Source organism: Podarcis filfolensis, assembly GCF_964270895.1.
Source record: "Podarcis filfolensis genome assembly, chromosome: 11".
Lineage (NCBI taxonomy): Eukaryota > Metazoa > Chordata > Lepidosauria > Squamata > Lacertidae > Podarcis > Podarcis filfolensis.
The window spans coordinates 30170975-30184191 of NC_139613.1; the positions used below are offsets into that span (position 1 = coordinate 30170975).

Here is a 13217-nt window from a genome sequence, read left to right on the forward strand (position 1 = left end):
TTTACCCTAAATCACCAGCCTTTAAAGAAAGACTTAACAAGTTCAGTGGTACAAAATTATTTATTCACATAATTTACATATATAACACAAGCGCTACTAGCGCTTTCTTTGAAATAGAAAGCTTCCACAGGAACATTACACACAGTTGAGAAAAAAAAGTGTGTCACACTTTCCAGGACAGCAACCCCTTATCATATTTTTATGCAAATGAAATGCTCTGTTTCTGAACCCAGCATATTTAGTTCCCTTCTGTCATTAAATACATACAATACTCATGAAAGAAATATGCATGTTTTAAAGACGTTTAAAAGGGATAACCAAGAAAACATGGTTTACAGTGAAAGCTAATAGGATCGATTGTTCTTTCCATTTAGCAAGGAAAGATAAGGCACCTTCTAGCTGAGCTTTTTATGTGATTTCTAAAAAACAATTAGTTTTGCTTTGTAATTTAAAACAATTCCAGCAAATTACATAAAAACGTATTTCATTATTTCAGCAGCCTCTTGAGTGTACATAATTTGAGAGTACATTATATCTCCTCCATGTGATTAACATGAAGTAACAGCATACTGGAACGGATTCCACTTTCTCTGAGTCTGTTGATCTAAATTTATATTTGGTAAATTATTCACATTTATTTGGCGCTCTTTTTTTTTTGTTCTATTTAGGGCTTCAGATATGACAGAATTGAAACAAAATTCAAATGCTCAAACCAGCAGGCAAATATAGACTTGTTAGTTTGAAAATTAAAATACTGGGCAACATGCAGTCGTGTGAATGGACTTTTACTTGTGCAATTGAGTTTCCCTTCTTTTCTTTTCGACTTCACCTGCCCAAATCTGCTCCAGAGGATAGTCCAACCTACTCGAGCAGATTTGGATAGAATTTGGACAGTGTTTGTTCTGGTTTGTTCTGGCGGAGAACTGACACACTTAGTGGACATCCACTGATTTGCTACTGATAACTATATGATACACCTTTAGAAAAAGTGAAGAGTATGTAATGCTTCTATTATCCAATATAATAACATAAGTAATTTTGTTTTGGGATGATATATGTCACAAACCAGATGATTTGGGAAAGAGAAACAGCTACAAAATTGTATGCTTAGTTGGACAATTGCAAGTGAGAACAACTACTTCCAAGTAGTTGCAAATATTAATATTTATGGGGAAATATAGAATAAAGTTATATTCAATTGCTAATTGTAGTAAAGGAGATGAGCAATATTTGGTATCCAAATCACTAGGTTCAATAAAAATGCAGAGAAAATAGGACACCTTTCTCAGAATGAGCACAACTGATTTAGACAGGTTTCCCCAAAAATGTCGCATGGAAGTTGTGCCTTTTAGCAAAATCATCGCCAACCAAGGCTATAAACAGGGAAGGATAAAAGTCAAAAATCTAAACAGGTAACAAAAGTGGGGGAGGGAAACAGTAATAATCATGATATATTATCCTTTTATATATTGGGGCTGATCTTATTCTTGAACATCCAATTCCTCCTTGTCAGTGGGTGTTTGATGGGTCGTTTTATGCTTTTCATTGTTTTTAGCTTTTTCATTTAAAATTTAGTGCTTAGAAGTAGAGTAATATTAAATTCCTCTTTTATCTCCAGGACAGACAGAACTAACTTGGCATAGTTAAAATTTTTATACATTCAACTTAAATAAATATTTTTTCACGTTTATCTCTGTACATTGAAAAGAAATTAAACATTACATTTTTGAACAAATTCACATAGGCATTTGTTATAAAATAATAATATTAATAAGATGACTAAAATCAGAACTTGGCTTATTTTATGATCCACATCCCATAAACATTTACTTCACAAAAAGAAGTAAAGATAATTTACAGCCCCCACAAACATGAGCATTATCTTTAGATGGTGTCTGCTCATTCTTCATGGCATTTCTCAAGTGTAGCCATGCATCTAGAAACTACTTGTACCAAAATAAAACACAGATCTGGTGCTGTTCTTGCGAGTATCTTGGAACTTAAGAGACTTGTGTTTTCTTCAGTGTTTCCAAATGATAGATTATTCATAGTAAAAGAAAAATAATTCTGCATTAAATGTAAGGGCCAACTGAAAACTTGTGACTAGTCAAAGGCATTACATTACTGCTACAGTGCATTCTTGGACGCCAGGCATTTGATAAGCTCCTCAGTTATTCTGAATCATCCACCTCCATAAAAATATCACTAAAGAAATATTCTGAGATCCTGGTTGGTTCTTCTTCTTTTTCCGGCTCCTTAGTAATACCTTCCTTTTCAGATATCTCAGATAAAATCTACAAGAAAAACAAACAGATAAAAGCAACAGATATGAAATATGTAAATGTTAAATGTATGCCTAATAAACTAAGATCTGCTAGGAGTGCATGATTTTGCTCACTTGTTTCAGAATATAATTTTCTATACAAATCACACTGCAATAGCTATTCTAAAACATTTTTTAATGGATTGAATCCAAAAGTGGCTCTTGCTTGAGAGTCTGTTCATGAACAGAAGTGCTTTTGATCCAATGGAGAATTCTACTTGGAGAGGAGGCAGAGAAGAGGTGGGTTGTTTTTTTCCAATTTCACATGTCCTCTGCAGCACCATGCAACACCTCTCACTGTTGTGGGGGGGGGTCAACCAACAAAAATTGTTGGCTCCCATTAGTAGTCTCTTGGAACACTCTTTCCGTGACAGGAGCTCTGTTCAGGGAAGCTTTAGATTCAACCCCTGGGGAATATCATCAATTTGTCCCTTGGCACCGGGATATTCCCAGGGGAACTGAAGGAGGCAGTGGTGCGTCCGCTCTTAAAGAAAACATCATTAGATCCCTTAGATCTGTCCAATTACCGCCCGGTCTCGAATCTTCCATTCCTGGGTAAGGTGATTGAGAGAGCGGTTGCTGAACAGCTTGGTAGGTTTCTGGATGAAACATCGGCTCTCGATCCATTCCAGTCCGGCTTCCGCGCTGGTCATGGGACCGAGACGGCTCTGGTCGCCCTAACAGATGATCTCCGCAGGCAGCTGGATCGAGGCGGGTCGGGGCTGCTGATTCTTCTAGACCTGTCAGCAGCCTTCGACATGGTCAATCACGAACTCCTAGACCACCGCCTTGCCGACGTGGGGATCCAGGGCACAGTCCTCCAATGGCTGCGCTCGTTTCTCTCTGGTCGGGGACAGAGGGTGGCGCTTGGGGGGGAATTGTCATCGCGCCACTCCTTGGTGTGTGGAGTGCCTCAGGGTGCGATTCTCTCCCCGATGCTTTTTAACATCTTTATGCGCCCCCTCGCCCAGCTTGTTCGGAGTTTTGGGCTGGGTTGCCATCAGTATGCCGATGACACCCAACTCTATCTGTTGATGGATGGCCATCCTGACTCGGCCCCAGACACACTGACCAGATGCCTGGAGGCTGTGGCTGGATGGTTACGTGGGAGCCGGTTGAAGTTAAATCCTTCGAAGACAGAGGTCCTCTGGCTGGGACGGGACGATATGGGATTGAGGGGGCAACTCCCATCTCTTGCGGGGGTGCAGTTAGTGCCAGCACCGTCCATTAAGAGTTTGGGTGTAATCTTCGATACCTCCCTCTCTATGGAGGCGCAGATTACAGCTATAACAAAGGCGGCATTTTTTCATCTCCGCCAAGCTAAGCAGTTGGCCCCTTATCTCTCTCGCCCTGACCTAGCCACTGTGATCCATGCGACGGTCACCTCCAGACTGGATTATTGTAACTCGCTCTACGTGGGGCTGCCCTTGAGACTGACCCAGAAACTCCAGTGGGTGCAGAATGCCGCGGCGAGACTCCTTATGGGGTCTTCGCTGCGAGACCACATTCATCCGGTGCTATATCAGCTGCACTGGCTCCCGGTGGAGTACAGGATCAGGTTTAAGGTGCTGGTTTTAACCTTTAAAGCCCTATACGGCCTAGGACCCTCGTACCTACGGGACCGCCTCTCCTGGTATGCCCCACAAAGAAACCTACGGTCTGCAAATAAAAACACCCTGAAGGTCCCAGGCCTCAGAGAGGTTAGGCTGGCCTCAACTAGAGCCAGGGCCTTCTCGGCTGCGGCTCCAATCTGGTGGAACGCTCTGTCACAAGAGACTAGGGCCCTGCGGGACCTGACATCTTTCCGCAGGGCCTGCAAGACAGAGTTGTTCCACCAGGCCTTTGGTCAGGGCGCAGCCTGACTCCCTCCTCTGGCAACCTGCACAGAGTTTTGCTTAATGGTTGCCATCAACTTGATTTTAATTAATTTTTATAATGAAATATTTTTAGAATGTTGGTTTATTTGATTGTTTGATTATTTGATTGTTGTTAGCCGCCCTGAGCCCGGCTTCGGCTGGGGAGGGCGGGATATAAATAAAATTTATTATTATTATTATTATAAAGAGGTATAGCCAGTAGTCTTTACAGCAGGGGTAGAGAAATGTTGCTCAACTACAACTCCCATCATTCATAACAATTGGCTATGCTGGCTAGGGCTGATGGGAGTTGGGAGTCCAACATGGGCCACAGGTTCCCTGTCTCTGCTCTTCATTAATTTGAAGTAATTCAAACTTTGCTTTATCACGATGTAGAGCCACAAAGCATACACCAGACTGCACACGGTGACATGGCCTTTAAAAAATACCTTCTGGAGAAAAACATATCTTTCACTCTCTGCATAGGTTTTTGACACAGCTACAGGGCAATGAAGTTTTGTTTCTGGCTTAATTGTTTACTTTTCCATGTTTGTTTGTTTTATAAAATTTATACACTGCTTGATTGTAAAAAAAAAAAAAAACTTTAAAGCGGTTTGGAGCCTACCATATATGTTTCTGGGAGAACTAAGTAACTAAAAGACCAAGGAGGTTGTGGAGAACTAATTACTGTTAAATTTTTATAATTAAGTTAAACAAAAATTTGCTAGAGATTTAAAGACAGGCAGTGTCTGTCCTTAAAAGGCCATGCAGTTCTACATTCCATGAGTCACAAAGTGAAACAATTCATACAAAATATGGCCTAACCACTAAAGCACTTTTCTGTGTGCAGCACAATGAGGAATGCACTAATAAATGAAGAATGGGACATTATCTTACGAGCTGCGGAGTTCAACACACTTTAATAGATGATGTGTAATAAAATCATGCATACCTGAACAGTAGAGGAGCTTCCATTCTCACAGTTGGAGGTTGATGGAAACGAACTATTTTCTTGAGTATCTTCCTTGTTGTTTGAGGACAACTTTGGAAATTCAACAGTGCTTTCAGAGACCAATATATGAGGTTCCTGGAGAGGCTGTTTACTCCCTTTACTAGTTACTTCATCATCACTATTATTATTTTTGCAAATTAAAGGTAAAAATCCCAGAGATCTTTTATATGACCTGTTCAATACAAAAATAATACAAATGTCAAGATAAATTGTCCGACATATTGTGATAATAATGAAAGTTTTTTAAAAAAACCCCACAACCCTCTCATGGGAATCACGGAATTGTAGAGTTGGAAGGGACCCCATGGGTTATTCTAGCTCAAAGCCCAGCAATGCAAGAATCCTGCTAACAGTTATCCATGGGTGGGCTTGAGCCATCAACCTTCTGGTTAACAGCCAGATGCACTGACCCATTGTGCCACAGGGTAACTAAGACTTCTTAAGATTGATTTCAAAAATAAAACAATAAAACACTTTCCCCTCATCTGGATTAACTTTTCTTCTGTACAGTGGTACCTCGGGTTAAGTACTTAATTCATTCTGGAGGTCCGTTCTTAACCTGAAACTGTTCTTAACCTGAAACACCACTTTAGCTAATGGGGCCTCTCGCTGCCGCCGTGCCACCGTAGCACGATTTCTGTTCTCATCCCGAAGCAAAGTTCTTAACCCGAGGTACTATTTCTGGGTTTGCGGAGTCTGTAACCTGAAGCATATGTAACCCGAGGTACCACTGTATAAGGTACAGAATCGGGAGCTAGTCAACTCCTTTGGTGGTATTGCTACTTGATATTGTGTTCATGTGAGGTTATTCTACCGCTTGCGTTGAGTTTACATAGTACTTTAGTCTCATCTGCAGCTTGTTAGCAGTAAAGCAGGTTGACCATAGTGCATTGGTAAAGGACCCCTGGATGGTTTAGTCCAGTCAAATTCAACTATGGTGTCTCTGCTTTCAGGCCAAAGGAGCTGACGTTGATCTGCACACAGCTTTTCCGGGTCATGTGGCCAGCATGCCTAAACTGCATCTGGTGCAATGGGACACCGTGACAGAAGCCAGAGCGCACGGAAACGCCGTTTAGTGATGAGCACATGTGGCTGTTTCAACACTACTACAAAGTGGGGGAGCAGCATAGCATACTAAAAACAGCTACTAAATAAGTACCTGGATAATTGTGTTTTTGGAATGACTGCTGTGCCTCCAGCTTGCTCTGATTGTATAGATTTACAGGTTTCAACTGAGTTTTTCTGTTTTTCACTTGTTTCTGATTTTCTTGCATGGAGTGTCCTTGACACTTGGTCTCCAGTAGCAGCTGCTTCATCAAGGAGCCCAGCCCCTAAATTCAGAGAAGATTGAGGGTGCTCTCTTTCCATTACTTTTACCTCCGTAGATTTAGGTACTGGTCTAGAGGTGGAGGTCGTTTTCTTCTTTGAAATGTTCGATTTTCCTGACTTTTTCCCTTTTTTTGAAAAAGAAGACAGCAAATACAAATAAATAAGCAAAAAAATATAGAATCTGCTACTTGTATCTGCTACAGGGAAATTCCATTTTACTCTATACAAAGCAACAAATTTGTCTCAATTCCCCACAAATAAGATATTCCCACAGAAATAGACATTCAGTAGCATCAACACCAAGAGACAACAAGTTCTGTGAATCCGAAAGTGGCTATAGATGCATTTCTCAAATAGCATCTGCCCAACCACACAGCACACGAGGAACTACTTTTGAAACTAGAGGGTGAGTTTCAAAATCAAGAATCAGGTGGGTACTGACAGTTGAGTGCTTCTGCCACTGAAGACCTACATCTTCATCCAAGCTCACCAGCTGCTAGCATCTCTGGCTATTGCAATTGTAATAAATGTTTTATTGTTGTTTTACTGATGTGGATCTTTTGTTGTTATATGGTATATTTTTATTTTACTTATTGCCATGTAAACCACCACGGTATTTCTTTGAAATGAAAGATGATATGTAAGTAATTTAAAGAAAGATATTTCTGATCTGGATGGAGGAATACCTCAAGGCCTGCCTCTCCCAATATGAACCAAGTCAGACCCAGCAAGCACCTGAAGTCCTTCTTTGAGTGCCTCTTCCATGAGAGATCTGGGAGGCCTATTCTGTGGTGGCTCCCCATTTGTAGAATGCTCTCCCCAGGGAGGCTCGTCTGGTGCCTTTTTATGCTCCAGGCAAAAACATTCCTCTTCTCCTAAGCCTTTGGCTAATTAAACTTATCTAAGGCCTTTTAAAGGGACGTGGGTGGCGCTGTGGGTTAAACCACAGAGCCTAGGACTTGCCAATCAGAAGGTCAGTGGTTCCAACCCCCTCGACGGGGTGAGCTCCCGTTGCTCAGTCCCTGCTCCTGCCAACCCAGCAGGTCAAAAGCACGTCATAGTGCAAGTAGATAAATAGGTACCACTCCGGCGGAAAGGTAAACGGTGTTTCCGTGCGCTGCTCTGGTTTGCCAGAAGCGGCTTAGTCATGCTGGCCACATGACCCGGAAGCTGTACGCCAGCTACTTCGGCCAGTAAAGCGAGATGAGCGCCGCAACCCCAGAGTTGGCCACGACTGGACCTAATGGTCAGGGGTCCCTTTACCTTTAAGGCCTTTTAAACTGTGTGAGGTATTGTTTTTGTTTGTTATTATGTTATGTATATTATAAACTGCCCTGTGGTATTCGGATGCAATTTAATTAATTAATTCGGTATAGAAATTTAATTAATTAATTGATTAATAATGTCTGCTGTTAAAATAAAAATTCAATAATGCATTTGGGATGCTGATGTACATCAATAGCTAACTATAGAAAATCACATGTACTGTGCCTTTTTATGTGAAAACAATATAAATTTCACCTACCAGCAGCTTTCCTTGGTATACAACTTGATTTCATAGAGGCGCCCTGCATGAAAGGAAATATGAACATCAGTATAAGTTCATTTTCAGAAATATGATTCAAAAGGACAGTACAATTGCTTCTATTATTTAGACTGTGAAAGAACAGGGATTAAAATTTTTAATGATACATCAACTTCATTTCCTGAAGTAAGGCTGAATTAGTATTATTTGTCCCCCAATATATTTCAGCACAAGTGAGTTAAGATATTTGGCTAAGGGTAAATGTGTTGAAACAGTTTACAAAATCCTACAGTGGTACCTTGGGTTAAGTACTTAATTCGTTCCGGAGGTACGTTCTTGACCTGAAACTGTTCTTAACCTGAAGCACCACTTTCGCTAATGGGGCCTCCTGCTGCTGCCATGCTGCCGGAGCACGATTTCTGTTCTCATCCGGAAGCAAAGTTCTTAACCTGAGGTACTATTTCTGGGTTAGTGGAGTCTGTAACCTGAAGCGTATGTAACCCAAGGTACCACTGTACATCTATTTGGGGATTCAAGATAACATCTATGCCAGTGGTGGACTTCCAAAAATTTGCATGATGAACTAATTCATTTATGTACTTCCTAACCTGAACACTGCTTCCAGAAAACCATTTAGATTTGGGTTTTCAGTTAATTGTTTTTCTAGTGTTTACTCTAAGGTACCTAAAGCAGAAGTTGAGAGGAGACTATATCTATATATATCTATATATCTATATATCTATATATCTATATCTATATATATATATATAGATAGATAGATAGATATATAGATATATATACACCCAACAAAATTTGTCTTGCAAAAGTTCTATTGTATTAGTGGAAGTCTGCTGTGCTAGCAGATCATCAGTGTTGGACACGACCCCATGTTTGTTCCCTGGTTCTCAAATGATTAAACAGGGGGTCATGTCCAACACTGCTGTTCTGTTAGCACAACAGACTTCCACATGCAACAGAACTTTCCCTTCCTTTCCTGTGCACCCTCAAAATCTGCCCCTGAGAGTTGGAGGACCTCCTGGAGCAGATTTTGAGGTTGCACAGGGAGATGAAAGGAAGGGGAAGTTCCACTGTGCACCTAGAACTCGGCACACACAGCACTGGATGCAACCCATAAAGTGGAAAACTAAGGTTTTATCTAATGTTGCACCAGCGGGGTTCCAATGGCTCAACAGGACTTTTACTCTCCTCCTCCCACATCTCCTCAAATCTGCTCAGGAAGATCTCCCAAATCTTCAGAGCTGATTTTGATGGTGCTCAGGGAGGGAAAAAGGAAAATCCATTGCACACATTTAAGCCCCCTGAGCCAGTAAAGCTGCAGCATTGGGTAGGACCCCTAATTTCCAAAACTACATTTCCTGAGAGAAATTATCATAGTTTATTTCATTAATCTGCAGCATGTGTTTATGATAAAAATTTTATTTATTTTACCCACAGAAACATACAAAGAACATAACTTAAAACACGAATAAAGCTCAGTTCCACATACAAATACACAGCAAAAAAACACACAAGAATTACTCTACAAAATACAGTAGAAAGATAACAAATGCCACTAAGATCTTTAATGTGACTACAGCAATAGCAGCTATGCATTATTAATTTGGATGGCAGATCCCACAACTCAATATAATAGCCGTACCTAACCTTTTCAGGATGAAATTTCAAGTCATGTCTCTGGGGACCAAAATGTAGATGTGAGCTTTGTTAAAAACCAAATTATCATGGCTGCCTTCAAAAAGCCTTTCTCATTAGCCATTTCCCTCTGTTTTAATTCATTTTTAAAATATTTCATTACAAAATCAGTTTAAAACTTTTTTTTTTTTAAAGAGGAACCATTTTGATACGGTCTGGATTGGATCACAAGAACCTTTTTGGCATCAGAGCATGGGGAAGTCAGGACCCCCCCCCCAATATTTTTTTTAAAGAGACTTGTTTTCAGAGGCATGGGTGGCAGGAGCAGAAACAGCCCTTGGGCCACGAGTTGGAAACCCCTGCAGTATACAATCCAGTGATGGGGTTGAATGAAGAGGCACAGTCCTATAATCCACTCTGTGATGAAAAGATTTCTTTCAGAATTGTTAGGAAAGTCAAGAATCCTAGTCAAATTTCACAGAAACTGTCTTGCTGCTCACAAATGGTGATGGAAATAGGTGAAATTTACACTGGCTTTAGCACAAGCTAAACAAATGTTGCTGGTTTTTCTTTTGAAACTTTCAGGTTTTTTCCATTTTGATTTTATTTTGCTGATTCTTTCTGGTTAGATTCCTTATATTTAGGTCCCTGGGCTGGTCATAGGCTTCTGCAAAGATTTATAAGGTGCCCACTATGCCTGTTTGTTTAAACAGATAGTGGCATTTAACTTTTGTACTGGCTTTCCTATGTGCCCGTACCTAACAATTCTCCAAATTAAACAACCACAAAATATAAATACAGTGGAAACTAATTCTCAACTCAGTAGCCAAATTCTTTAACACCTGTTCTCAAAGTTCACAAATGAGTGGTTTAAAACATTTGTTAATTTTAGATTTCTTCTTTGTAATAAATACCCTAAATACATTTCTCAAAATGGAATGGACTACTGTGCATAAGAAAGCAGTCAAAAATCAGAACACCCTAAAAAAATAAGCATGTTGTTTTCAATTGCAGCACTTCACCATAGCGCAGGGTTCTTAAAAATGGACTCTTTTCTATTGCTGCCATCAAAAAACAGCACTGAGACAGATCAGAAGTGCTTTCTCCATCCTTTTTTCATGCAGCCTCCCAAGTTTTCTTCACTCAGGCAACAGATACCGAACCCAAAAGATTCTAACTTTTGTGATTCTCTGAATTAATCTCTGACCTTATTGGTGTTTTCCAGGCTTCCCCCTACATGAGAAGACAGTTTTTTCCTCTCAGGGGCATTCCCGCTTTCTTCAAGGGCTTCAGCATGCCTTTTCAGATTCTGCCAAGAGGTTGAACCAAGCTCTGCCAATTGTTCCAACGAGGCTTCCAGCAATCCTTCTCCCCCCGCAGTGTTGTCCAAAGAGACAGCATTTTCTTCAACAGCAGCTGTTACAGATCCAAAGCTGTACAAAGTTGCCATGCAAAAGTTGTGAAATTAGTGTTATTTAATTCAACGTAAATGTATACCTGAAGGAGCGTCTCCATCCCCATCATTCAGCCCAGACACTGAGATCCAGCCCCGAGGGCCTTCTGGCAGTTCCCTCATTGCGAGAAGTGAGGTTACAGGGAACCAAACGGAGGGCCTTCTCGGTAGTGGCGCCCACCCTGTGGAACACCCTCCCTTCAGATGTGAAATAAGCAGTTATCCTATCTTTAAAAGACATCTGAAGGCAGCCCTGTTTAGGGAAGTTTTTAATATCTAATTCTGTATTGTTTTTAACATTTGATTGGGAGCCGCCCAGAGTGGCTGGGGAGACTCAGCCAGATGGGCGGGTTATAAATAATAAATTTTTATTATTATTATTATTATTATTATTATTATTATTATTATTATTATTATTCTTTTAAAGCTCTCATTAATAGTAATAATTTAATGCCCTTTGAAAGCTGCAATGCTTGTCTCCTATACTTGGCAGAGGTTTCACTTAGTCCAAGTAACTACTGTATGCTTAGGACAGAGCAGTAAAAACTACTCTTTTCCTTGCCTTGAGCTCACAAGGAGACATTCTGTCCTTTGACAAGGTACAGTTCTAATCAGCTGGCAGTTCTAATAGTTTTATCATGAATAACTTGGCTGACCACAAGAAGAGGGGAAACATAGAGCCTACTTCATGTTCCCACAAGGAGAATCCCCTCAAAACTTTCATTTGTTAAAAGGGTAAATTCTCTTCCATAATATCCCTTTAAATCAGGCATAACTAATTTTATTTCAGCCAGAGGGTTTTATTCCCATCTTGGCCAATTCTATGGGAGCTGCACACTCATATTAGGGCACTACCATCTCCAGTCTTAAGTACACCCAACAAAAGAACATCAGTTCATATTAAAATATAATGTTACTTACTCATCTTCTCTTGCCACTTCTGTGGAGTTCAGATTGTCTGGGGTAAAAAAAACTGGTGCTGGAAGCAGCTGTTCAGACGTTTGTTGTAGCAAACCGGATCCGTCACTGCAATTCTCTGAACCAACGGAGATTTCCACCAATGTTAAAATGAAGGTTGGCTCCTCTCCCTTCGGATAATCTTCAACTCCAGCACTAACTACTAAGATACACATGTGGGGGAAATATAAGATTAATAATATATAAAATAACATTGTTCTGCATGCTGTAGCTCTCTTCAAAAACCCTTGCAGTATTTTTTATTTATTTTCACAAGTAAAGTGATATGCAAGTGCTGTAAGAAGAGATTAAGGTTGCTCCATGCTCAGCTACATAATGAATACAACCCTGGGCTGTATCCAATGGTGTTCAAACAGATAGCAAACTTCCACAGCAGATCGTCCCTTTCTCTGCCCCCTGCAGCCAGCCTTGATATACGATTGATAATTTGTACATGATAATAATGCCATGTACAAATTCCCTTCTTGTATGTAAGCAGTGGCAACTGTAACACATATTAGAGATATAGCCAAACAAATGGAATCCATATATCTTTTAAAATTAGACTACATTATACATTTTATAATGTGCCAACTCCAATTTTTATTCCTTAAGTATTTATGCCTCACCTTACATTTATAAAAACATTCCTGACAGCTTATTAGTATAAACATTAGCTATTATCAAAATTGCCCTTTTCTTAGTATCTTTTGTGTCCACAGAAGCAAACGCAAAGAAGCCTCATATACAATGTTGAAGAACTAGTTATAATTAATTTTATCGCTACATGTAGTAGGGAAAGAAGGATTGCTACAGGCCATTCCAAGTGCCTATCCCACTGAATCTCCACATGTGGAAATCTTGTTTGCATAGCGTCTCGTAGCAACACATTCCATGCACATAGACTCAAACTGAGTGATCAACATCCCACATAAAACTAGGAATTTGACAGCACAACTTGAATTCTACAAACTGGATTTTTCAAGAATGCACGGTACATAAGGGAGATGCCAAGTGTGGCCATCAAGCAGGCCTAAAGGCAGAGTCAGCAAGCTGCGGTCCCATGTCCCAGCCGTAAAGGTAAAGGGGCCCCTGACCATTAGGTCCAG

The 13217-nt window shown here is 40.3% G+C and overlaps 1 protein-coding gene across 3 annotated transcripts in view; it reads right to left on the bottom strand.

Annotated features, from left to right (window-relative positions):
- Positions 1-41: 41 nt before the first annotated feature.
- BDP1 (BDP1 general transcription factor IIIB subunit) overlaps positions 42-13217 on the bottom strand; it is a 51897-nt gene continuing 38721 nt past the window's right edge. For 2 of the 3 annotated variants that reach the window (XM_083577309.1, XM_083577307.1), the window contains exons 37-42: positions 12073-12271; positions 10906-11131; positions 8046-8088; positions 6351-6645; positions 5132-5363; positions 42-2294 (exon numbers count right to left, since the gene is read on the bottom strand). In XM_083577309.1, coding sequence (XP_083433435.1) covers positions 2172-2294; positions 5132-5363; positions 6351-6645; positions 8046-8088; positions 10906-11131; positions 12073-12271 — 1118 coding nt within the window. In that variant the 3' untranslated portion in view covers positions 42-2171. The remainder of the gene's footprint in view (positions 2295-5131; positions 5364-6350; positions 6646-8045; positions 8089-10905; positions 11132-12072; positions 12272-13217) is intronic. The other variant, XM_083577308.1, reaches the window with a different exon arrangement.